This window comes from Paralichthys olivaceus, chromosome 3 (genome assembly GCF_024713975.1).
Source record: "Paralichthys olivaceus isolate ysfri-2021 chromosome 3, ASM2471397v2, whole genome shotgun sequence".
In the NCBI taxonomy this organism is placed as follows: domain Eukaryota; kingdom Metazoa; phylum Chordata; class Actinopteri; order Pleuronectiformes; family Paralichthyidae; genus Paralichthys; species Paralichthys olivaceus.
In genome coordinates, this window is record NC_091095.1 from 11,007,561 (window position 1) to 11,034,793 (window position 27,233).

The 27,233-nt window shown below is 39.7% G+C and overlaps 1 protein-coding gene across 1 annotated transcript; it reads right to left on the reverse strand.

Moving 5' to 3' along the window:
* Positions 1-1,633: 1,633 nt before the first annotated feature.
* xxylt1 (xyloside xylosyltransferase 1) lies at positions 1,634-25,755 on the reverse strand. Its single transcript, XM_020081424.2, has 5 exons — positions 25,304-25,755; positions 23,640-24,268; positions 18,529-18,676; positions 11,389-11,521; positions 1,634-4,284 (listed from the first exon to the last, which is right to left on the reverse strand). The coding sequence occupies exons 2-5, from the start codon at positions 24,162-24,164 to the stop codon at positions 3,888-3,890; spliced, it is 1,203 nt and encodes a 400-aa protein (XP_019936983.2). The 5' UTR covers positions 24,165-24,268; positions 25,304-25,755; the 3' UTR covers positions 1,634-3,887.
* Positions 25,756-27,233: the final 1,478 nt, after the last annotated feature.

Genomic DNA, 27,233 nt, shown 5'->3' on the forward strand with positions numbered 1-27,233 from the left:
GCAAAAGATCATGTGGAGGGTTTTCTCTCAGGAGGAAACAGAGCTGCAGAGAAACACTACTCTCACTAAGCCTTCTTGAACATCGCTGCTGCTGTATCACATCTGTAGCAGCCTGATGCTGCTGCTGCTCGCCCTCGACGTGAATGTGCTGTTTGTCGATGAATCCAGGCTGAGGGATTTTAGAAATTAAAGTACACTGATGGTCTGGACAGCCCCGGGGTTATTGTGCTCAGGCTAATATAATTTCATCAGTGTAGGAGCTATAATACAAGGCCAGGCTCTGGAAATTCAAACAGCCAGGGGAGACAGGAAGTGTGAAAATGTATGAACAGTGTTGCTGTCTTGTTTACTTGCACTAAAATGCCTAATGATCCACGCAGTCATGCATGTTAGAGAAACAAACATATGACATGTATGACTCTGATCCTGTTTACGCAAAACTTAAAGGGCATTTGAATAATCCTCATGATGTTTTCACTATATAGTTTCATCTAAATTGTATGAATTGTAGTTTTCTTTACCCCAGAAAAGGCCCTTTATATTTAAATACTTTATATTTACATTGAGGGGACCCTCTCTACGGAGGCCGCAACATGCAATTTCAACACATGCAAAATTCGACACACTTTACCTTTAAGTAGAAAGATGCGTTAAGGGTCAGAAATTAAACTTTAAACTTTGGTGTGGATTAAGATCAAAAGGCAAAACCAAGATTTTTTTCCACTTTCTCTCAACATTGAGAGACAGAGCGTTTCTTCCATGTTTTTGTAAATTTTTCAAGTAGTAGTGCAGAGAACTTTAAGAAAAATAAAAAGTGTGTACCTGCTTTTATCTATCTACAGGTGAATTTTTGTGCAGATCTGGATAATGATCACGTTATTGTGATTCATAACGCAACATGGAGATGCCTGATGCCTAATGCCACCAAGGCACAATATCTGCTATCAGACAAAGAAAAGCTAGAAAAGCACAAAGCAACTTTGTTTTCCATCTCTTGTCTACATTATTAAAAGTAGTGCAAGAAATCATAATTCGAAAGAAAGTAAAGGTCACAGACATGGAAATCAACAAAAGTCTCTTCATTGTAGAATCAAATTATCTGGTGTTTTACTGTTGAATGTAAATTGGGTTATTATAATCAAATCTCTCCAGTATGGATGATCAGGTGCTGATTTTTTGCAGGAACATGTTGAGCTAAGATGAAAACTAACCACCACACATTCAAATGAGCCGAATCTGAAGACGCTGCAGGTGAATCACACGGTTCAACAAAGTCACAGTGAAGTCATTCCAGTGTCGGGTGGTTAATTATGATCTTCACTTGGGTTATTTTGATGTCATCACATTTAGTGACTGAGGCTGGCTGATAATGCATTTCGCTCTGCGTTGGCAAGTTTGAGTGACAGAAAGGGGTCACGTCTCGCTCGTGGCAGACGAACGAGAACACAGCCACAGGTGCGTACGATGACAGACGTGCAGACACTCCGATCAACGCACACTGATTGTCACCAGCGCTCATTCTAAACTTTAAGTGACTAAAAGCACCATGTTCATCGTGAGTGTTGTCAGCTCTCCCTCCCACACACACACAGTCTCTCATGTGAACAGTTTAATAACTGGAACAAGAACCCAATAACTTTTGTTTGTCTTTTATTTTTTTATAAAACAATATGAAAATCATCATGTAATTGATTTGGGACACTTATAGCAGAAATAAAATCAAGTTCATCTATAAAAAGATCATTTTAATAGCTTTCTAAATCGAGGGGCTTCTGAGTGAGACAAACACATTTGTGACACAAATATTTATGAGCCCTTTAAAAAGATCATTGCACATTCAACTGAAACGTAATCGTTTTCCCCTTTGACACAGCAGCGAAAACATGCGACTGATGGGTTAAAACAAGGGTTTGTTTCAGGACACTATCTTTATTACATTTATTAAGTTGCACCTGTTCATTCATGTCACCCTCCATCTTAAATCTCTACCTATTGTCATTACCCCATGTTATACACAGGAGAGAGTGTGTGTTTCCATTAAAGGGTGAAGAAAAACACATAAAGCTTCAAATAGATGGATAATGAACTATTAAATACTGACATTAGTGGTTTTGCACATTTACAAACGGAGGAAGTAGAGAAGCATTGTCCATCTTTATATAGAGTCCATGCTGCCAACCAATGGATTAGGGACTTTCCGGTATCAATAGTATATGACTGATGAATGTATTGCACTTATTGTTTTGTATTTTGTCAAAGCCGTAATGCATTTTATTGTTTAAAAACTCAGTGTTGCTGAGGAGAAAGATATTCAAGATGTGACAAACTTGGTAAGTCCTTTTCACAATGTTTACATCTCTGCACAAGTTTCCCGTCTGATCATACTTTTCAAATACATAATCTATATAGTTAAGACGATGACTTTACTGTCAATGAATGTATATTTGTCCATGAGGGGCCAAAAATCTGGTAATATAAATGCAACCATCGTCTACTCAATTAAACCCTTCATAATTAAGCATGTGTGTTTTGAAGTTGTAAAGTGCAGTCATGAATTTCTCAGCATCCCCTCTAACAATATGTTTTCAAGCTAAAGAGTATTATTATAACAATACTGATCAGCTTCAGAGTGAATGGAAGGGAAGCTTATTGATTTGGAGCTATGTTTATTCTCAGGTGTCATCAGTAGCCTCACTTTGACGTGTGTGTGTGGCCTTGGCTGAATTGTAAATGCAGAGCGCTAACAACAGACATCAGTCACATTATTGTTAGCCATTATCTACTTGACCCCTCCACCCTGATATTTTTTTTCCTTTTCCTATCTTGCAAGCTGCAGGAAGACGTGCTTAAAAGAGCCATGACAGAGTGTTTGTGCCCTGCGCCCACATGGCTCCAAAATATGGAGTCAACTGCTATTAAACCTCCCTCTTCTTCCACGAGCCAGGGGTGGAAAGTAAATGGCACCAGATTAGCCCCCACCTGGTGTTGCAGGAAGATAAAGTGACTCAGGCTGAACTCGTCCCACACATGGAAGGAAAATGGAAAAAAAGTAGAGGCCTCCTGTTTGTAGGTGGCGACTGACACATTTGCAGATTATATTTCGTACTAATATTTCAACATTTGTTGGCAATTAGGGCGACAGCTGAAAATAATTTTCATCATGTATTTAATCCTCTGATTATTTTCTTGATTTATTGGTGAATTATTTTGTCTACAATATATCAGAAAACTGTGTGAAAGTTGAATATTCTAGAGCCCAAGGTAACGTCTTGTTTTATTCAGTATTAAATACTCACAATTGAGACACTACAGCAAATGATCATTTAATAATGATCACATTTAATTGAATAAAACTACAAAATAGTTGATTCTTTATTTCATTGATCTAATCTAAAGGATAGTTGTCTTTTAGACTTTTCTCAACCAAAGCACCAATTTAATGAAAGCAATTAAAACAACAGGAAATTCGACGATGACTCCACCATCATTTGAATGAGGACAACACTGACACATTGCCAATGCAGCTCGCTCTGACAACCACAATGAAATACCCTGCAAAGTGCATCTTTAGCCCGTCACAGATATTCCAGTAACTGATACGTCTTCCTGTCAATGGATCTGTGACTGAAACTCAAATTCACAGATTATATTTCTTCATCTTTGTACCACAGGTAAGTGCAGCCCTCTGCTTTGCTGCAACTCCAAAGCTGTTGACACAGATGAACGCCATACTTGTAGTAAGTGTGAGCTTCACCAGCCCCTTGACCAGCAGGAGGCAGAGTCTGTGGCTACAGGCGCGCGGTCAGGAAAGGAAAAGAATAAGTCACGATATTTACTCCCAACAAGCAGGAAAAGGTTTCTCTTCCAGCAGCAGTGCAGCACAGAGATCAGTCATCTGGAATGGGGGAGTTACAGTTACCATGGTAGATGTAAACAGGTCCTTCACAGCGATAATACAGCTGAAACACGTCTCCGTAACCGTGGTCCCTCCACCAGGTGCACAGCTGTCTGTTCCAGCCACAGGTCAGGGAATAAAACAGTTCAGGGTGCTCCATGCCGATCATGGTGAAGAAGTCCTGGTCACCGAGGTGGCCCCTGAAGCGATACTGGTCGGCCAGTTTGGCCACATTACTGGGCTCTAACAGCTGGTTGTAGAGAGCTGAGGCCCTCATCGCTCCCAGGTCCAATAACATCACGCCACTGTTGAAGCCCGGGAGGCCGTCAGGAGGAGGGTCGCCAACTCTGGTCTGCGGGTTCTCCTTACGGTACTGCCAGAAGGTGTGTCTGCAGGAAGAGGGAAAGAGGTGCACACTGTAGTCTTAGTCCACAAAGCTGATTTTAAGTCATGCACTCAACTCCAGATAATTTCAGGGGCTGTCAAAGTCAGTTGCTTTGGATATTCTCTGTTTTTATTCCTGCCAGTAAAATCTCTGGATAATGTCAGAGAGAATGTGAGAACACAATGGCAATAAGGGCTATCCTGTTGTTGTTAATTAATCTGTTGCGTTCTTCATATGTGAAAAGCAAACTCGTGTTCATGTTTGAGTTCATGTCAGAAAACTAATGAGTGAGAAGTAAATCTACTAATTAGTAATTTGCTAATCAACTTTCCTAACAAAGTAAATTAGTAAATGAGATTGGCTTATGCAATGGGAAAGTACATTTGTGCAGAGCTCAACCACAAGTAAAATAGGTAATAAAGCACAGAGCACAAAATCTCATGTAGAAGATACTTCTACACTATATAATATATTCTGCATAAATATTTAGTATCCAGAAATTGTAGTTGCTGAAAAGTCAGGAACCATGAGTGATGTATTTTCCACCACAATCTTAGTTGAGCCAGTATAAGCTTCCTGACTCATCCCTGTTCTCTTTTAAGAAGCTGTGCTCCGATGGTAAAATGACATATGGGTGAATTTATCTGGGGCTGCCCTGTGCTTAGACAAGTGAAGGGAATCTCTGTTTGCCTCGTTTGCTGAACAAACAACACCGAGGCCAAAACAGTAAGGGAGCTGGGACCGTGGAAGGCTTGTGCCAACTCACCACCATGCTCTGCCAAAACACCAACTCTGAAGTGGCTAAAAAACACAGCGCTTCTTCTAACAAACATTCAGATGCATGGATTTGATGTAGGTACAGACAAGTAAGACTTAATGAGGGATTTTGTGAGATTGTCTTATTTCCTAAGGTTTTCCAGGCAAGACAGGTTTTAATGTAGTTTGATATAGCACTGGTTTTATATTGATGGCAGCCAATCTATTAGATCATTCTGATATATATTTAGAATGTATGAAAATCTTATTAATGTAAAATGTGGTCCTGATTTGAAATTTCTTGAACAAATCATAGATAATGTTACTCCAGAGATATGAGTTTATCTTAAATATTTTCCACCTCTAAAAAACAGATGATGCAATGTCACTTACCGGATATACTAAACATGTGTGTATAACTGGGACAAGATGTTCAAAGAATACTGAGCTTCAGCAGAGGAGTTTTCAGACAAAGGGGGGGCAGGGGGTTTGGTTAGGGGCCAGTTCACTTGCCCAAAAGCTGGAACCGTTCTGTTGCATCCAGAAAAACAAATGCTCTCTCCTTCAGTCACTGAGCTGATGATCGTCTACTGAACAACATGTGGTTTGAGCATAAATGTGTTATTTAGCTTTTTCCCCTCAAGTGAAAATGGAACAAATAAGAAGCAAATAGGTCAGAGTGTGATGTTTTCTTACTGTGCTCCTGTTGGTGCGATTTTTATCAAATCTATTGTGGCCACTGGCTGTACTGTTTTTAAGAAAGAAGAACATATTCTGACTAACAGCTGGTGGAGCATTGTTTCTCATGAATAATTAAGAACACAGACACACAGACACACACTCACACACACAGAAATGGGATTATTCTTAGCACTGGCCCAGCTAAAAGTAACCTGTTGATTAAATATTAATGGTAAATGCTGCTTGCTAAAAAACACATGAGGGGATAGCAGAGAGGCAAAGGGCAGTTAAAAAATCGAAAACTTCAAAATATACAGTCATCTGAGATCTGCCTGCTGTTCTGCTGCAGACAAACACACGTGGGAAAATTGTGTAGAATAATTATGCTCGTTATTGTAGAGGGTACTCTCTTCTCTCTGTGCAGTTTGAACAAATCCAGTGGGAGCTGTGGATTCTCTGAGTCACACTTTGATATTATTACTGACCTATATTCAGCAGCTGCAGCTCGTCCACAATGTTTTACACAGTGTGTGGGTTTAGTAGCTGGGGACTCGAGGCCCCTGTGGAGCGTTCATCATCTTTAAAGACATACATCGGGGCTACGTGCCTGCAGACACATTCAGGATGAGCACGGTCAGCGAAGGAACATTTACACAGGCTTTTCCATTCGGCTGTTGTGACATAATGTACCAAGTGATTCAAACCGCATTTACTTGACATGCCACGGCAGTCATGTTATACAGCTGACACCACACTGGTTGAGGGTTAGGAAAAATTTGGAAAGTTTAAAGGGGACATATTATGCTTTTTCCATTTTTCTTTCTTCCAGTGTATTACTGAGTAAAAGCTCTGCAAAGTTAAAGTCAGCTGAAACAGGGGCTCCTTCTTTCCCCCACAGAAAACACTGAAGCTCCTGAAAGGCATTGTTGGTAGATCCAACAGATACTTCTGTACTTCTGGAACCAGGTAACAGAGTGGAAGTTGACATTTCCACCATGCACGCTGGAAGCCGTTGACCATCAACAGAGTTGGCCAGCAGGCAAATCAGGGCAAACTGGGCTTTATAGTTTCAGACAGTGGCAGAAAAGAGGAGCTGCAGCAATGGACAGTACGGGGGAAACTGATACTTTTCTGAATATCAAAGCAGGCAGATTAAAATCATGAAACTGAATGAAAAGAATATGTCTCCTTTAACAGTGATGGGGGACGGCATGTTCCCAAAATTATCTGAGGGAAGTCGCCAGAAGTCTGCTGTCGTCGGTTCAATAATATCTTTGACATCTTTAACAGTTTTTTGTACAAAAATAATAAAATGATTGATACAGTTGATATCACATGGATTTGGATGGTGATAGTTGATATAAGGGCTTTTTCACCAGTGGTGCTAATTAAAGACTTAAAAATAAGTAATAAACATCAGACAAAGAAAACCAGACTCAACCTTGGCCTTTTAGAAAGTTTCCTGAAGTCACACTGACTGATCTGTCTGTACCTCAAGTAAACTTCAAACCTGAATATAGATTTAAAAAAACGTAATTTAAGTTCAAATGTTTCCAGTCACGTTCTCACTTAAATAACATCAGGAACTATTTAGAAAGCTGTGGGTTTAAACCCTTAAATGTTTCTAACTTTCACTATATCAAATACCTCAGTGTTGTTTTCATGCTTATTTCGATGAACTACAATAAAAAACCTGGAAAGATTTCGGCCAACATTGTGCAATAATAATAATAATAATAATAAAAAAGAGGCCAAATGAGTTGCATGGGTGGACTTCAACAGTAGTAACAATAGTAAACTGTGACAGTTTCCTGTGACATGAATGCATCTCTGTCCTTGGTCACAATAGCTGCAGCGGTTTCTGTTCCTTTGTACCAGAACACTCAAACCACACCAAGTCAATCTACACCTACACAACCTCTTACAGTAACTGAGATCACTGCCACAAGTCCCTCTTCTCTGGCTCTGCCAATTCACAGCTCCATCGTCTCTTTCCTGCAATTTTCACCGCCACCCTTTTCAAGAGAAGTGTCTCTCACTCGCGAGACACTGAAAAGCATTAGCAGATGACAGGGACATTCTGTCCAAATGTGTCCTCCGTTTTGTTTCGGGATGAGAAACAGCCTGCTCCCTAAAAGCTGTGTGAAACACTCACGCTGACAAAGGGGAGTCTGGTTCTGTGGAACACAAATGAAATGTCTGGGGCTGTTCATCACAGAGTAGTTTAGCAACATGATGAGGATACATTAAACATCATCGTTATGGAAAAGCATTTGGTGCTTCTGCAAATATAAGATCCAAATTTACAGAATCATAAAATATCTCAGAACAAAGACTTGAACCTGCTACACAACTTACAGCCATCTAACTGAAAATACCAAGATTCATAATCACTAGATAAAAAATTTAATTTTGTATTTCACATTGAATATTTATGTCTACCTTAGAGCAAAAAACTGTGAGTACGTGGGATGTCTCACACAATAGAGACTCAACTTGATGTATTTCTTTGTATTTGTGGCTTTAAATGTGACACTTACATAAGAGGGTCTTGTCTCCTGGGTTTTTAAAACATTACAAATGTCGCTGTGGAGAAAAGACACGGGGCATTTGCTCCAATAATGAACCTCTCAGTGGCAGGATGTGGTTGGTGGGAGGAGGTATTCTCCTGCATAACGCTCTGTCCATTAGCAACAAAAAAAGAGTGGGAGCCGAGAGCCATCTCCACTCTCCACAGGAATACACTCCAGAGAAGCGGATGCACACAAAGGCTTGGGTTTCAAAAATTCCAATATTACATTGTCCATTGGCCGCTGGCTAATGGCTGACAGGCCATTTTACTGGGCTAACAAGCTGTTCCTGAAATGTTTTCTCTGGCTGGATTATCTTATAAATAAAAACCTTGATGCACAGACAGTGTAACTATACTGGACTGTTCTGGGATACAGTGCAGCTGCGTGGATCATTTACCTAGTGTATTTCTAACAGGCTACCACAATGTACATCACTGGTACACTTTTACAATCTTTCAGTTTGCAATCATGAGATTCCAATATTCTGTATCTGCAATTTAGATGATTTGATTCCTGCTTTGTTCCTGCAATAAAGATGTTGGGAGAGGCTTATGACTCCTCTGATTTTCTTCCTGTGATAACCCTAAACCCAGTCAATAATCTTTTCAATCGACATGAAATGTTTGATTTTTATCCAGAAATTGCACCTGGCATGACAAGTCTCCACAGATCCAAGCCAAAGTGTAGGGATGGGTAGTAATATCCTTGAGAGTCTCAGTGATGTCAACCCTCAACTGCTGTCAACACTTTTTAATTTCTTTTTGAAAAAGAAGAAAAATCAATTACTGGTTTTGGAATGTGCTTCAAAAGTCTGAACCTGAAAACTCAAACACAGGCACACACACACACAAAGTGAAAGCTTGTTGACGTCCTACACTTTTTTCTAACTCTGATAGTGTTTATGCTGAGAGGCACAATCTCATCTCCTGGTGCTGCTGTTTGTTTTATCAAATAAAGGGTGTGTGGGCACATTATGAACAGCATCAGTAGGGGATTCCCAAGGTTATTAAAGCATTGAGCCAGAGCAGCGGTGGGGCACAGATACACGTCCGTTTAGAGACGTTGGTGCCAAATCAAGGAAAACAGCTCCACTTCTAAAACTTCTTCCTCAGAAACCTGACATCACGTTTACAGTTATACACAGACAAAGCTTTACTGCTTCATAGAAACACAGCTCACAGATATAAGTAATCATTTATCCACTTTGTAACACCATGACAGATACATCGTCAACAAAATCAAGGAAAAATGTCCAATCTCTGACGGTTTCCGTCATCAAATATGAGAATCTCAACTTCTCTATTAAATTATTTTAATAGTCTTAGGATTCTTAGACATTTGATTCCATTACTTCTGGCTTTAAGAATTGTCTTGAATTATTTGAATGCCAAACAATTAACTTAGGCAAGAGTTAGCAGGTTATTTTATTATTTAAAAAATGCTTAGTTACAGTTTAATGAATATGGTGCTAGTGTTAGTTCATGAAATTACAGAGGGAAACTTACAAACACATTTACAAGGCTACTTATGAGTAAAACATTAGAATTTCTACCAGCAAGCAGCTGTTACTTGAAAACTCCCACCTGAGTCAGTGGCTCAATGGGTGATGGGACAGCTGAAAATCAGAGGATCATGCGGCTGATTCCCAAAACTTCTTACTCAACAACTTCCTGACTGATAAACAATGACCTACTGTTCCAGTAAAAGCAGAAGTTGTGGTCAGCAGTAACTCTACAAACCTCAGAGGCAAACCAGATCTCCACATGAGATATCCAGTTGTTTGGAAATCAATAATAACAATAATCTCAACTCTGAGATCTTTTAGTAACCGCTGCAGTGACTCTGACACACACTTCCATGCACACATTGCTAAATTATGAGTTGTGTTTATTCGGATGAAAATAATGGACTGAGATGGCAACAAGGGGCGCTGTGACCTGAATTGAGTTTAACTAATTGATGTTAAGTTATCGATGAACAAATTCGTCAGATAATACAACCAGTTATATGAGGTTATGCTGGTGCTATGAGCGTGTTGCCAGAGTTTTTCGGCTGAGACGATGAGCAGATTGTTTATTTACACCAGACAGGTCTGACAGAGACTGGAGGCACATCTGAATTATATGAGGAAAAGCCTCTCTGCTCAGTTCCTGCCAAATCGTAATTTATTTAACTCCCATGCAGGACTTAAAATAGCATATTCATGAAAACATCAAATCAGTCTGTCAGTGTTGCACCATCAAAAACTATCTCACAGCAAATGTCTCCATGAAGGTAAAAAGGGCACAACTGAGCAGTTTGGGATTTGTGGCTGGTTGCTTCTCTATTCTTGATTATTAATTGGAGAGGCGGATGAAGCAGGAAACATAGACCATCAGAAATGCTACACATGGTTCCTGTGAAATACTTCTTTAAGATTCTGATGAGAAATGACAGACTGGTAACACTTTTGAGGTTCTTGTGAATCGGTTTGTATGAAAGATGTCTGATGTTCTTTCTCACTCTGAAACTGTCTGTGAAAATAACTGTGAGTATGTAAATGAGGGCCTGAAAGTACAATAACAAAACGCATCTGTGGTCAACAAGTGAGTGAGATTAATAGTTTAACACAATACAGACAAAGAGATGGGGACAAACAAAAAGGATATTGCTTATGTGGAAGATCTGACCAAAACTGTGCAGAAATACGGTATAACAGCCCTGATTAATCAATTTGAGGCCAACAAACCCATAAACAGTCTGTTTGTACAGTAGAACCAAGAGTTTAAAGCAAGAACAAGCTAATAAGAAAACACTGAGTGACTATCAGTTTATGTTGTCATGCTGTGGGGACGAATCTTTCAAGAAGAGTTTTAATATAATTAATTAACTAGTCTAATGCTTCATCCATCCATAAATGTCTGCCTCCTGTCTGGGTCCAGGTGATGATCTTTGATCGTAATATTTAAAGACTGACAAAAAATGTGATGCAAATATCCTTGTACTTAAATAACTGTACACCTTATTGTACTTATTGTGTTTCTGTCATTGTTTGACTGGTATAAAAGGGTATTTCAGTAATTACGGTATGGTATTGTTGTAAGGGTTGTGTCGTTTACCTGTAGACTGGTTGCATCTCCCTAGTGATGCCTATTACGGCTCCAGGAGGAAACCGATCAAATTCTTGGAAGAGGTCTCTGATGTTGGTCCGGTACTTCAGATCCAGGTCCAGCTGCACTATGCGCGTCTGACCTGAAAGAAGAGCACTTGATTTAAAAAAGACATCAAATGTACATTACACTGATGAGACATCAAACTGATCGCTGTGTGATCCCAGAAAATGTAAATATACATCAGAGTGGGCTGTGTTCAAAGGCTGAATTTTTTTGACAACTGGCACATCATCTAGTGACGGCTCGGCTAATCACTTCTAAGAGTCCTAACAGGAAGACAGAGATAGAGGAACTAAGGAAAGACTCGGAGAAAGGAGCAGCAGCATTATATGGTTCAAGATGTAGCTGTGTTTTCCTTCCTGTAATGCTACCATTAACCTAAAAATTGAAAATGCCCAAATGTGTCTATAAATTATGCAGCGAAGTACATAGAAAGTTGAGAATACTTCAAGTGTAGTTTGTGTCTCAGTAAATGATTAACATGGTGTCTTGTTTATAGATGAAATCATAACAACCAGGATATTCAGGCCCTCATCTGTTCATTGTTTGAGCTTCCTCTGTTTTGCTGGTTGCCGTGGTGATGAAAGGATGGGAAATACTCAGGAAAGGTGCACCGTGGGCAAAACTGAACAGATGAAAACACTTGCAATGTCAGCTTGAGAGAAACTGTCAGATGACGGCCTGGAGTTTTACTGCAGTGAATGTTTATCGGCGACGCAAAAGGTTGGTTTGAAGGCATCTGTGCAGCTGCTGCAGAAGGACCTACAAGATGGAGCTATTCAAAAATTATGAGCTGCTTAAGAATCACATGAATCTTGAAAATCCATTAAAAATTATCAGAATTGTGCGCAAGAATCCATCCATATCATCACCATCTTAACAAATAAAAAAGAGGCTTCACAAGAGGCTTTTTGAAAAACTAGTTCACTTAATATCTGTGTCTCAGTTCAAGGGCTGCATCCTTGAGGCTGTATTTGAAGAGCGATCGCATCACAGTGGAGTGAATAGACTGTCCCATTGCAAAGGCTCCGACAAATGCATTCTTCTATTCCTGAGTAACCAAGGCTCCAAAGATTCCTTCTGAGGCCAACCTATCCCACGATTCATTGCACTTTGGTGATAAATGGTCTTGCAAAGCGATAATGACGCTGGCAATTGATGAGACACTTTTAAATGCAAGTATCAGGCCAATGGTGCACGTGTTGAAATAACCAAAGGGCAATGCAGTTCGTATCCACCTGTAGCTTTGTCACGAGGCAACAGAGCTACACATCACAGAAATCTTCAATAGACCAGGCCGTCTCATTTAAGTTCATTCCTTCCTGTTGGCCCATGAAGTCAACCTGCTCTGTAGGCCACATAGACTGCACCCTCTGAAGGAGGTGGCCTCTGAATTGGGACACAGTTAAACAGAAAATTGTATTTCACTACATAGAATTTCCCCACAACAGTTGTCAACCTGTCAGCATATGAGCTGGTCCAACAGTTTGTCACGGAAGACCGTGGGTGGACAAGAAGTATGCGCTGAAAAAAGATGTTGAAACAAACGACAGAAAAGCAAGACTCAGCAGTACGGCAGCGACCTGTTTTCTGTGCTCTCCAAACAAGGAAGCTGTCGTGACAATGCCTTCGTATGCTGTGGCAACAGAGAGCGGCACCAAGTGTAATCTCTGAGTGGTCGGTGCTGTTTGTTTGCACTAACCAGGCTTAACTAGTGGGATTAGAACAGGAAGAGGGTCTTAAATTATTATAACATTGTGATGTGGTGCATTTGATGTTAGATCAGTTACTCAACACAAAGTTGTGGAGGTAAAAGTAGAGTCGGATGGTGGGCGGTGACTGTTCTGCTGCTGGATTTTCTTGTTATAAGAACAGAGATCAGTTAATAACTGAGTTGTAATTTTCCTCCACAGCTTGTTGCTTGTGTGAGAGCTGGAGAACACTTTCAAATATAAATATAAATATTCTTCATCCTTGTGAACGTGTTTCTTCTTAACCTGATAGAAGCGTCTCCTGTTTTCATCATGAAAATGTGATTAGGATGAAAACACCTAGCATGCTCTCCGTTTCATGATAAATAGAGCGATAAAAGGAACATTGTTTTCTTGAAAAAAAGCAACAGCTTTTGGAAAGCTGAATATGAGCCTTGACAGAAAAGGAGAATGAGACAGAGGGTTCTTATGCTTCCACCCTATTCCATGTTTCTGTCCATCATATCCTCAGCATGATGATGGAGAAAACAAGTGGGTTTGATACAGAGTTTACCATCCAGCTGATTATAATGCATCTGGTTTTTATTGACAGGTAAGTTCAATTGTGAAATGGTGAGAGAATGAGGGTTTGCATCCAGCAAGCATGACATATTTTCATTTGCCATGAAATGTATTAAAATAAAATGTTTTTAAATAGACATCAATGTTGCGTGACTTGCTAATACACTATATACAGTATGTACCAAGTTTTCATTGTTTGATCTTATTTCATTTTCAGGCAGCATTAAGGGAAGCGTGATTTAGGAATGATGGAGGGAAATAGAATGAAAAAAGAGAGACTAAATGCACATAGATAAGATTCAACCCAGTAGAAGTCCACTGTAGATGCACCACATAGCACTGTTTTATTTCAATAAGCTCTTAACTACATATAGTCTGATGTTTTCTTTATCAGCAGTATTGGAGGGAACCCATGAGAAGAAATAAGATCAGTCTCAGCCAGGAGCATGGGGGGGTTTGAGAATTTATTGCAGGAGTAACGTTGTTACGATGGTTTGTAGCTCGCCCGAGGCTCTGGATAGATCCGACATTCATAATTGACTAAACCTCCACCCAGCCACAGCAACAAGACAACAGAGACAATGTTATCCAACATCACATTTTTTCCTGAGAAAAAAGTGGGTCAACCTGGTTAAGCCCTAATATCAGTCTTGATGTGAGCACTTACAGCCTTTGTGGAAAAACACACTGGTGCTACTCTTTTAAAAAGGTAAACACTTTAAATTAATTTTCACAATCATTAGACTCCCAAACTCTGATGTGTTTCCTGCAGCAAGAAAAATACAAACAGTCTACAGCTAACCAGGCTCCTCAGGGCACAAGTTAGGGTATGAAATATAAAGAGAGGAGAAAACAAATAAGCTTCAGACTTTGAGTCTTTATGATTAAATTAAAATCAAGTTAGGGACTGTAATTATCTAAATGGTATTACATTATTAAAACCCCTTTAATTTCTCACAGTAGATCGCGTTATTGGAATATTTAATCTTTTTTTTCAAGACAATAGATGTTTCAAATACCAACACTGATAAATACAAGTTTTACTGGAGCGTTTCCAGTCCAACCCCATTGCTTTGACACAGTACTTAAGAAAGTTACTTGACTACTAACTGACAAATTAAATCTAATTGGTATTAATCACTTTGTTGTTTAATGTTGTTCTTGGAAACTTGGAATCAAAGTGGGGATTTACGTCAGTGATGTTTTATTGGGTTTCATTCTCAGTTTCCAGGGGATCTCCATGAGAAGTTATCACATGCACTTCAACATGTGTTAGTTAAACACATGGTGTTTTTCTGTCGTCTGTCTCACAGATTAGATAAGATTCTTGTGTGATATCTAGCTGTCTACACAGGAAACATAAAGTCTAGTGTTTTTCTGACGCCATATGTGCGTAAACCTGGCCCAAGTCATTGTGTTGGTCTCTGAGGGTGACCTACAGGAAAAAGGACTGACAAATGTAAGTATATACAATAGTGAATACTTGGAGGTTATATTTGTTCAGAGCTCTACATCAATATTGTCCAGTATGCCAGCAGATAATATTGGTAAATTCAATATTTCCACGTAGCATTAGTCCTGGGTGGTGACAAAAGATTGACTGAGGTCCAATATTCTCACCTGAATCTGAGGTATCTTTTGACACTTGTACACAATTCTGTACGAAACATCCACTGCCTTTTATGGGTTTTTGGGTGGTCTTGCATTAAACCAGTTCTCTGGAATTCCAAATCAAAGTCCACATTAGACCCTTCGTGCACCTGATCAACTACATCTGTATAACTGGGCCGCTGTGGGGACATTCAAATTCAGCTCCATTCAACCCAGTTATATCAATAACTACTGAGGAAAAGTTGTTAGATTTGTGTTATTACCCGTGGGGACGCAGGATGAGAGGTTTGACTATAGCAACATTCTAGAGTTCAGCTTATATAAATAAAAAAAATTGTAAATCCTGAATTAGAACTGCTAAACAATTAAAAGGTTTTATCACACAAGAAGAAGATTAGTTTCCAGAAATTCATGCTGCAGAACCCATCGATTTGCTCACAGTCAAGAAAATAAAGAGAGAACCCTAAAGAAAATGTTTGGCATACTGTTTATCTGCCATGTTATTTTTGGCCTCCCTGATGACAAGCAGATCAGTTACTGCCCTCTTCCATCACCTCTCATGTTTATAAAGCGAGTCACACATTAGCGGTGTCGTCTTTACCTTGGGTGGAAAATAAAGGTCGGGGTTGTGGAAGAGACTCATGTCCAAACATGCTGAGACCTCTAGAGGGGATGCAAAACATGCAACACCTCTCCACTAACAATAACAGTTTCTTAGGAACCTTATCGTTAATTATGACATTGTTCCATTGTGTAGTTTTATTTGCCGTCCTCCACAGACAGATGTCTGAGGTGTGAAAATAGTCTTCTCTCCACCTGACTGCTCTCATTAAGTGCCTGTCACAGTTTTAGGGGTGTCACAGAAGCTGTTGTTAATTACTAACTAATATTTGACCAAACAATCTTTTCTCAGAGTCCACTTGTGTTTTTTTCAGAGCTTTCAACATTCAAGGTTACAAGATTATAAAGCAATGTCCATTTGCTGATGAAGACCACGAGAGCTTAAAAGCTCCAAAGTTAAAATTATTTCGATAAGCTGCTATATCCAAGAACAACCATGATCTTTAATACTCGACTGTCAAAGATGTATCTACAAATAGATTCTCCACTAAACAAACACCAAACAAGTTTATTAGCAATACACTAGCATGCATATTCATTATATTCTGTTAACATGCAGGCATTTTTTGAGTGCAGATATTTGAGGCCTGGATTATTTGTGGTAGCTCATCCTGAGGCTAGTTTATGAGATTATTGCATTATTATTGCTGTGTGTCTATTAGCAATTGTCTTTGCAATTAGATATACAGTTCCGTCTTATCTGTCTGTGAAACCTTTAAAATAAAAGCTCTATTTTTCCATTTAAAAAGGTCATTTTTTCTTACAGAGACACTGATGTATGGTAGATGGGTTTCATAAAATGTATCAACCTGTGAATAAATTTTTTTGTTAATTATAATTATACTGTTATTTTGAGCAAAATTGTGTATCGTATCTCAACCCCTAATTAAGTTGATAAGTAAAAATAAACAAACTCAATATTCCCTTTCCAGATGAAAGAATGTTTAAATAGAAACGTCTGACCACTTGGATGGAGAGAAAGACAAGAAGCACTTTGGTTGATCAATAAGGATTTCCAGGAAGCAACATGAGACAGTAGACACACAACTCCAGTTCAGCTGTCATACAAAACACACAGTAGCACTATAAAATCTCTATAATCTAAGCAATTTGATACTGCACCACAAGCTGACTGACAACCACAGACTCACACACCACATCCAAGCAGGATTTTTTATAATCTTTCATGCCTTAAGACATCCATCTTTTCCTCCACAGTTTTCCTCTCCTGCTTTCTAAATGACTTTCTCATCGAGTAGTTTAAATAGCAAACTTTGATGATCGATAGAAAACCTCAATGAACACGTGGATTTGACCACAGGGGTTGTGAAGGCTGAAAGAAATCTTCCTGGAAGTGGGAAACCATTTGAACACAAAATGTATTTCTAACAAGAACAAAAGTGTTATGATCCAGACTTTCCACATCACACCTCGCCGTGCACGCTGAGCTACAGTTTAAAAAACCTTCAATGGGATGATGCTCTGCTCTCTGCAAGACACACTTCCGGTTTCATATATACTTGTGTTGTTTTGATTGAAACCCAAAAAGCCAAAATGGTTTGGTGCATCTGTGGACTGACGCCCCATGCTGCACACCCACCGACTCGAACCACAACAGTGAACGCCGGAGGAGATCGCTGCCATCAGTCAGCGCCAACACAGGGGGCAGTAATGTGGGTGGCAGTAATAGATCACGTCTTCCTTCCGCACTCCCCAGGGCCTCTGCAGCATGCCACGTGTCTGTTAGATACCTGCCCGTACTGGCTTTTCCAGCTGTGTACTGTGCCGGAATAGAGATGTGAGCCTCTGAGTGAATTTAAAAAAAAAACTCTTTTTAAGTAGAAATAAATGCATAAACATTTCAAGCCAGAAACAAATTGGGGCTGTACTGCATCTCATCTAAACATAGCTGGAAACTTTTTGATTAGTCCTTTAGTACAACTTAAGTTCTGGTGTCTGCTATGTGCAGTTATAGCCCAATATATAGCAACAAAAATGCTGAAGTCAAGTCGAATTTCTACTATTTCTTTTACAAATCACACCTGTACAATATGTACATCCTTAGACCGGTCATTCAGATAAGAAAGGATGTTTCAGGATGAACAGATATGCAATAGCTTTGTGGGTACAAAACAGAGCAACAATAAAATGATTAAATAAATAAATATAAAGAGGGTAGCCTAAATACAAAATATCAAAATACAGGATCAATGTCTGCTTTTGCAGGCTGTAAAATAAGGAAAAATACTAAACAATGTCTAAATCTGAATTAGTAATGTTTTCTGATGGTGTGGTTTACATCTAAATACCATTTATAAAACTTTAACTTTGAAAATATATTGCTGTCAGTGTCATTTTAAACTTCTGACCAGCTTGAAAGTCCTTTCATCCCTGTTGCGTTGGAGTGGTGAAAGAGGTCCCAGATGCATGGGCAGGAGAGACATTACATTGTTTTGAAATATGGGTGAGATGACCTTTCAGCATTCAAACTGTTTTCATCTGATCTCCAACCAGCAAGCTATTCTGAAGTAATCTACATCTGTAGTTGAATCACTACTACAAAGAAATGTGCTTTTCTTACTGTCAGGCATGATATGATGCATGGCCACGGACAGGAAGAAGATGGCATCGCTGTAGTAAGCTCCGGAGCCGGCACTGAAGTGCTTCTGCATGGCCTCCACGATAGGGAAGAGCTTCTGTGTGAGAGCCACCACGTCATGAAACAACACCTGCAGGAGAGATCAGCAGGGAAATCAAGTCAGTGCAACAATCACCAAACTGCAGAGGAGCTGGGAAACTATTTAGGATGCTGGATAAGATACAGCTTTATTAGACCATCACTGTCTGAGATTTTGGTTAGTGGCTTAATTTGTGTTTTTCTGGTTTTAACATTTGTGTTACAATAAAAATTGAGTGAAGAAAAAATGCCTCTGCATGCTGGGCTATCACATCAAGCTTAATTAAGACCTTTCAAAGAATTTTGTATTTTTTGTAATTATCTTTCTAAGCATAAGTACTCATCAAAACTAAACACAATCATCTGGACTTTTGCAGAACATGTGGTCAACAACTGAAGTACATTTTCATCATCCAGGTTTACAAGTTGGAGGCAACAAGAATATTTTTGAAATGAAATAACTGAAACTGAATTGGCCCATTTTGTTCTTTTCTATGTTTATCCAATGAAAACCATAGAAAAGCAGGAATGATGAGTTGTACAGATAGAAAAAGAACATTTGGTTCTTAAATTTGCAAAAGTAACCAAAGTGACTCAAACTAATCTGACGCTTGCCTCCAGTTCTCTGCTCACAAATGCGACTTAGTTCTGAAGAGAAGTTAGAGAGCGATTAACTGTCATCTTTGTCTTTGCTAATGCAGATTTCTGTTGAAGTGAGTCACTTGGAGACGACATTAAATCTAATAATTCGATGAGAAACCTTCACAGTATTGAGTTGAAAAGTCTCCTGACTTTTATAGCTGGAAGAAAATTAGCTCCGTCGTGTTAAGAAAGGTGATCAATGCTATTCGATCAATGCTGCAGGGGTACAGAAACAGGACCGGTGATGTACTAACAAAATGGAAAGACAAACTGGTGAAAAGCCCCAGTACAGAAAACTTCTGGCCTCCTAAAACCTCTCGATCACTTTACAGTGTACTAGGAAGAATAAAACCAAAGGCACTATTTTTTGTGTGGTACAACATTGTCACATGTCATTTTCAAGGTCTTATATTAAACTACAACCCAAATTCTTTTCATTCTGTCGTCTTGTGTGGAAATTTTCTGCTGCTCCTGAGAGCTTTTAATCCGTCCACAGCTGTGAGGCAGCAGTTTCTGCTCTGACCATGTACAGGAGATACATCAACAGATTACTGAAAGAGGATTTTTTTTAAAATACATTAAGCACTGATAATCATTCAAGCTTTCCTGCAGGAGAAGACCTAAATATGTTGATTCGAGGAAAACAGTACTTCCAGAGGACGATCAAGACGTGTCTGTGTTAAGCCTGACATCAGTAAGTGTGTATGTTAGAGGCTTAATCTAAAACCTGGACAGTATGGAGGTTGCCATACTCCATAGCCACGTGCCTCGGTGGGGAAAATATAATTTAATGATCCCTCACAGATTAAGGTAAGCCCTCTGCCATTTGCGGATATCAGTCATGTCCTGGACTGCAGCTGGTAATGTCATGTAAAGGCACATGGAATCACTGCCACGGTTAGAAGTAGTTAGTTCCAAGGACCTAATACATAATAATTCAACATGAAAAGGGTAATGATGTTTGGTGAAATATTGTAGTTATGTTAGAAGAACATTATACTTCACTTCCAGAATACAATTTCAATAGGCCCACTCCACTTTTCTGACCCAGATTTCTCAGATCACAGACTTTACAACATGATGACGAGCGGCAATAGCAAAACAGCATTTTTATTAAGCGATAAAACAAATACTGTTGTGTTTATTACCTAAACTTCTGATAACACTGGTATCCAGTCTATGTGGCAGAAAATTGTTTTTGGCATACAGACAAAACTAGCTGCACAAAGCCGACTGAGACTGGACATGTTTGGCAGTCATTTGCACAGTGAGCTGATGAGATGCCAGGAACGAGCAAAATTTCCTTTTTTGACTTTGGTGGCAGGACCTGCTCCCTATAATCTCTCCTGAAGACAGTATGAGAGGGAGAAATGAAGACCTTTAAGCCTGTACTCTAATACAGAATGAGACACATTACATTGGAAAGCCGTATATGTAGTTAAATTTAAAACGTCAGTATTGTTTTCATTTGACTTTTTTTTTCTCTGTCAGAAACGTGTAGGGTCTTTTGCAAGGGCAGATTTTTCAAATATAATGTACACATCTTTTAATCAAATCTGCTAGAAAGAAGAAAAAAGTTCACAAAGTGTTGTTTGAATATTTGCACAAACCAGACTCTTTGATATCAGGAGATCATTTACAGAGGATCTTCATATAAAAGGTGAAGACACTGACCCTTTGCTTCGTGGCCTTTAAAATGCACCATCCCACCCATGGAGTTCTTGAGCACTGGTAGCACTTCTTAAGAAGTCTTTGGGTTTGTACCGCTCTCAGTCTTCACACAAACTTGACAAATTCCACAATGGTTGATCATTCAAAGTCTCTACAGGTTTCTACCTGTACAAAGCATTTTTATAATTTCAATGCAACAGCTGTTGACGCAAAGTTGGTTCAGACTTGTGGCTTTGAAATGTTTTCTTCAGAAAACACATCTTCAGGCATTATATTCCCTTTATTTACCAATTCACGTCAATTAAAAGACACTTATGCCCAACTCTTGCACAAATTGCTGATCTTATCTGATCTTTCTGCTATTGTTGTAACTCTGCAGCTTTTAGTTCAGCATCTCAAACTCCTGTAATTTAAAAAGGTATTTTAAAAAGGAGAGCTAAGTTATGACTGTGATGAAGGATTGAAGATTGCTACTTGCTGCTTGTTTATTTTGGGTGCATTATACGCAGGTTTTTGCACATTGGGAGCGTTGATAAAATGTCAAGTATTATTGACCCACATTCAGGAGCTCTTAAAAACCTCATGATGACCTCTGATTTACTTTCACTAAGTTTCATGACATTCAGTTATTTCTGCTAAAAGGAACAGGGACTCGTGACACTCTGCTTAACCTATCATTAGCACCAGAGCACACAGTGCTGAAGACTCCAGTGTGAAGTGACAAAGCTGCTCAGCAGTAATGAGCACAGCCTTGGGGCAGTGACTCCACAGACCTGTTGTCGACTGTCAAGTGGGTCATTGAGTTGTTTGGAAGAGACGGAGGTTACAGTTCTTGCATAACCACTGTCTTACCACTATGCTCCTTTAAGATAAATAATTAAAAAGAATGAGACTCGAGATGTCAGCATGCTCGGATACACTGCCTGCGTCAGCCTCTGGGCAGCCTGCATCCCAGCTGTAACTTGGTCAGGACTGAGTGTTTGAGTGCACATTAAGAGAGACAAGTGTTGGTGGTGGCAGACAATTATTTCATGAGTCATTATCTCAATCCATGTTTAAAAGCAGCGGACTGGAATGATATGAAGGGACCAATTTACAAAAAATGCTTATGTAAGTTTACTTTTTATGTAACAGCACTGAATGTTGTGTTCAATAAAGACACAAACAAGATTGTGAGTGTTTTTTGGTTCCATAAAAATGGACGTAGACTGTGGGTCCGAAAGGTGATGCAAAACATGACTGAAACCTGCAATCTGTCGAATGACCAGCAGTTTGTGATCCTTGTTAATACTGCCACTACTCTGTGCTATCCCTGTCCCACTGATGTGTTATGTATCTTGGCAAACATCTGTAGTTATTGAGCAATCAGTGATTATTAATGTTGGCTGGGTAGTGCATTACAGGAAGGGGTGGAGGAATCATCTCTGCGTGCCAGTCTGAGCTGCAGCTCGGATAAACACTTATCTGGTGCTGTCTAACACCTGGTAACACAACAGACCCGGTTTAAATGAGTGTTGCAGATCTCACATCATCATTGAATTTTACCGAACGAGACTCTGAGAAGAGTCTTTGAGTGTAGAGAGTGAAATGAATAGTGAGTAATCTAACCCACGGGCTCCATGCTGCCAAGATATGTCAAGCTGAACAAACCTCGGACCAAAAGCAGAGCAGGCCTGGGATTCGTTGGAGCTAATAGAGAGCTGTTACAGCTACACCAGATGCTGCTGCTGCTGAGGAGGAGGATTTAGGGATGAGTCAGTTGTAAGCAAGTTTGTGATCATGTTCTCTGTGCAGAATACAAAGGAGGATGCAGGATATTGCATGTAAGAGAAAGACCAACAGAGAGGGAACATAATCCTCTGCTTTGGCAGGAAGAGAACAGTTGTGGAGGGATACCCCCCCCCCAGGACTTGTTTGGCAGGTCAACACTGCCCCCATGTGTTTCAACTTCAAACAGCCAACTCAAACATCTAGGACAAGGATTTTTTAAGGGGTCAGGATTCTTTAAAGTAAATGTCTCCCACAACCCAGAGTAAAGCTGATTTTAATTATTGATTAATCAGTTGGCAATAGTTTTTTTTGTTGCGTCACTAAACTGTTACTGTTTGGTCTTTTAAATGTAAGAAACTCGTGAAAATAGTCAACAACAATTTCATAAGTCTTTTGTCAGGTCAATTTTTCAGCATTCCAAAACGACTTATAAGGAAAAGTGTTATTTCTTCATATTCTGTTTCTTATCAGAATAAATGACCTCAGCTGAGGAAATTATGTTTTCATCTGCGGTTGATTGTTAGTTAGCAGGATAACGCAAAAACTAGTCAGGTGATTTCAACTAAACTTTGTGAAGGGGTGGAGCATGACCCAAGAAAGGACCCATAAACCTTGGTGTGGATCTTTCTTCAACATTGCATTTTTCAATATATTTGTTGATTTCTCAGAGAATAATTCATGAATCTTGATGAAAATCCGGCATATTTAGAGGACTGATATTCATGAGTGTGTGCTGATCCAATAAAAAATTTGGATAGAGTGAATTTAAATACTGATTTATGAAGGGACTGTTGGACCTTGGCAGGGGGTATGCAGTGCCATTCTACCTTTTGTCTTAAAATGAAATACTCATAAAGCAGCTTTAGAGACTTTTATGCATTGAGAGGAGATTGACAAACGGCACAAAGCCAACAAATCTTTAAACTGCTTACCTCGTACTTAAACGTTGCGTCAAGGAGAAATTCTTGCAGCATCTTCTCTCCCAGTTCTTTGCTGGCCGGGTCGCTCACAAAATGAAGCACCAACACCTCTCCCTCCAGAAAGTGTCCGTGCTCCACCATAGACAACATGGCCACCCGGAACTTGTCCTGCAGGCTGCGGCTCTTGTCGACCTTGGTGAACATCATGAGTGCGTGGTAGCGTTGGTCAGCAGCTTCACTGGGCCCTGTCTTTGACCTGATATCCTCACTCTCTCCTCCTGCATCTCCCTGCTCCTCAGACCCTGTCGTATGCGAGAGCCTGGTGTCCACAGTCAGGTCTGCATCGTTTCTGTTGGTGTTGTGGCTGGCCTGACTCTGCTTGATCCTCTTTGTGGTGCTGGAGAAGTTCTGCCTCTCAGAGCCAAAGTAGTAAAAAGCTACGACGGCGAGAGCAGCAGCCAGGAGAAGCACGAACTGATAGGACCTGAACGTACTGATCCTACCCATGATTCTGAATACCAGTCTTAAGACGCCCATATCTTCCTGCTGGTCTCATGAGAAAGGGGGAGTAAAAGGGAAAACGTTCACCATTTTGTGTCCATCCAGGTCATGGTCATTGTTTATGACTTGTCAGCATTTTCCTGGAAGAGAATAGATACAATTTTCATTTTGAAAGTGGAGTTGAAACAATAAGTTATTAATATTAATCAACTGAAGAAAATAACTAAGCAACTATTTTATGAGCGATCAATTAATTAATTTTCATGGCAAAACAGAGACGGAAGAGGCTGATTACAGATTCTCAAAATGAGCAGTTTGCAATATACAGTATATCATTACACTGAATATTATTCTATATTTTGGATTATTTGGACTTTAAGAAAAATAACACAAGTCATTTAAAGATGTAATAATCAGCTAGTCTCTGTAGTATTGGACATTTTTCCACATTTGGTAAAAATCAATGATTATTTTAAGGAGATCTGGTATCACTTGACTTGACAATGGTTACATTGTGGTTGCATTTGATAATAACTGGAGTCTGGGGTGTGTTGAAGAGATTATCCTAAACACTGGAGAATTATGATTGAAATGTCTGCATCCTCGTGGACTGTCTTTATTGTAGAGGAATGTACACTCTCCTATATGGCCTATGCACTTGTGATGCACCACTGGGACGACCAAGTGGCAATTGAACCTGTGCTGGGACAAAAAGAAATTAAGATCGGCCACTGTTTCTTCTGGGTTCATTACCACCTCAAAATCCAAGGGTAATCACATTTCATTTTACCAAATCATTCTGCCATGTCTTGTCTTTGCCATGACTGTTTTGCTCTGTACATCAAAAAATAATAAATAAGTCATTTAAAAAAGGATGATTCTGTGCATGTTGTATTTCTGGGAGCACATCAACAAAGTAGTGCATTAGCATTAGTACAACAACATTGCAAAGTATTAGCAATGTTATGCTACTTCGAAGTCATAAATCAAAGACCAGGTGACATTATAAACTAACTCTCAGTTTTACAATATATATTTTACATGCAATTGAACTGTGACTGTTCAAATCCTTCATGCTATTGCTGAGGTGTTTCTTTCTTGCTCTCTGTCTACTGCTGCTCCACAGACAAACATCTCACCACCACCATGCACAGAAAACAAATAACAGAAGTCACCTTCACAGAGAAAGAGTCGCCTGTCTCCTGCTGCAGCTCTGTGCCATCACATCTCTAAACTAATCCCGGGAGTAGACTTTCTCCATCCTGGAGTTTAACGCAGTCTCTCTTTCATTTAACGTCGCTTGCACTGACCCGGAGCATGAATCCCTCCCGCAGTGAGCGAGCCGCTGCTGCAGCTGCGACCTGTTGACACCTCCGGCTACGAGGATGCTAGCGAGCGAAGACTTTGCGCCCAGATGCGGCTCCTCGAGTTTCCCTCCGACGCGGAGTTTGCACCAAACCGAGCGGAGTTGAAATGTTTAAAATAATAAATCGACACGTGCAAACCTCTGTCGACCTGAAGACGCCAGAGTGTTTGTACAAATGTGAGATTTAAAGAGGAAACCCCGCGGCTGAGCTGGAGCCTCAGAGCTGCAGCTAACAGCCTAGCAACATAATCCTGTGACGCTGGCGTAACCACACCCACTCTGCGTCGGACGTGTTCCGTCGGGATGCCTTCATGGACCGTCGGGAAAAGACAGCCCCTGGTATTTTTAAAGGCCACCTCCTCATCATTGACTGTATATAAAAGATGGACGACATGGCTGCTCCCAAAAGTGAAGCCAACTGGAGGCTGGCTGCAGTATAGGTCATAACGCTGCGTTCCAGACCACTCGCATGTCAGGATTTTCCGAGCTCTGACTTGAAAAGTGCAATGGAACGCCACTTAAAGGTTCAATGGTTAGAATTTAGTGACATCTACTGATGAAGTTGCATGTTGCAGCTGAATACTCCTCACCTCACCATTCACTTCCAAACATGGAAGAGAACCTGTGATAGCCCTTAGTTGCCATGAAAACTCAAAAGGTGTGTAGTTTGTCTGGGCTACTGTAAAAAAAAAAAAGGCGGCTTCATAGAGGCCTTTATTGAGATTGGACATGGTCAAGTGTGAAAGGGGGAGAAATGCAGCAAAGCACTGCAGGCTGGAGTCAAACCTGGGCTGCTGCACATATGGGGCTGCCAGCTCTACCATGTGAGCTATACGGCCCCCTGAGATCGTATCCTGTTGGCAGATTTTGGTTACGTATTTTATTGGCCATAAATCAAGATCCAAATTAACTGGGAACCAATAGTGTTGCAGGAGGTAGTGTTGGTGAGTAAAAGTGGACCATGCCCATGTGGTTTTTTATATATTTGTATGTCTTTGTATGCAATATTTTTCTCTCTTTAACATCAGTGAGAAAATGCAATAATTACGTATCTCTACAACACCGCACCTGTGCATCTGATTCTAACTGGACTTGAATCACTCGTGTTTCTGTCCTCCACCTGTTTCCTCAATTTAAAATACCACAAGAAGAATTAAAAATGTGTTGATAAGAAGATATGAACTACCTCACACTAAAGTAAAGTGTATGTGCAGAGGTTTAAAGCTTTGACACTGCACCTGTCTAAGCTGTGTATTGGATGGTTGGCTCAAAAACTTAACTAACTCCAAAGCAAAATCATTTATCAATGCAATAGAAACATCATTTAATATATGTTTTTTTATCCTTGTTTAGTTTGAGATGTCATTGTTAGCTGCTTACCAGGATGTCATCACCTTGTTTCGTTCCCTCTCGTGTACTGCATGTTTTGGAATGACAACAAATCTTCTTGAAACTTGAATCTTAATAATAAACTTTATTTGTACAGCATCTTTCATACAATAAATGCAGCTCAGAGTGCTTTGCATATAGATAAAAAATAATATGAAATTTAAAAGAAAAGTTAATCAAAAAGAAGAAGAGGAGATTTGAATGTATGTACATGACAGTAGATTTGAGTTTGCAGCTGTTTGACCAAAAGATGTGAACTGAAGGCCTGTGAGAAAATGTTAATGACCTTTAAAAAAAAGTAATTGTACTTCAAATAGTGCAGTTTTTATTTCTTGCACCACTGGTACTTA

Excerpts from the sequence above, each read along its gene's own strand:
- xxylt1 (XM_020081424.2), bottom strand. The coding sequence starts at position 24,164 with ATGGGCGTCTTAAGACTGGTATTCAGAATCATGGGTAGGATCAGTACG. Across the intron at positions 18,677-23,639 it reads ACGCAACGTTTAAGTACGAG|GTGTTGTTTCATGACGTGGT; the intron begins GTAAGCAGTTTA and ends TCTCTCCTGCAG. Across the intron at positions 4,285-11,388 it reads GAGATGCAACCAGTCTACAG|ACACACCTTCTGGCAGTACC; the intron begins GTAAACGACACA and ends CTCTTCCTGCAG.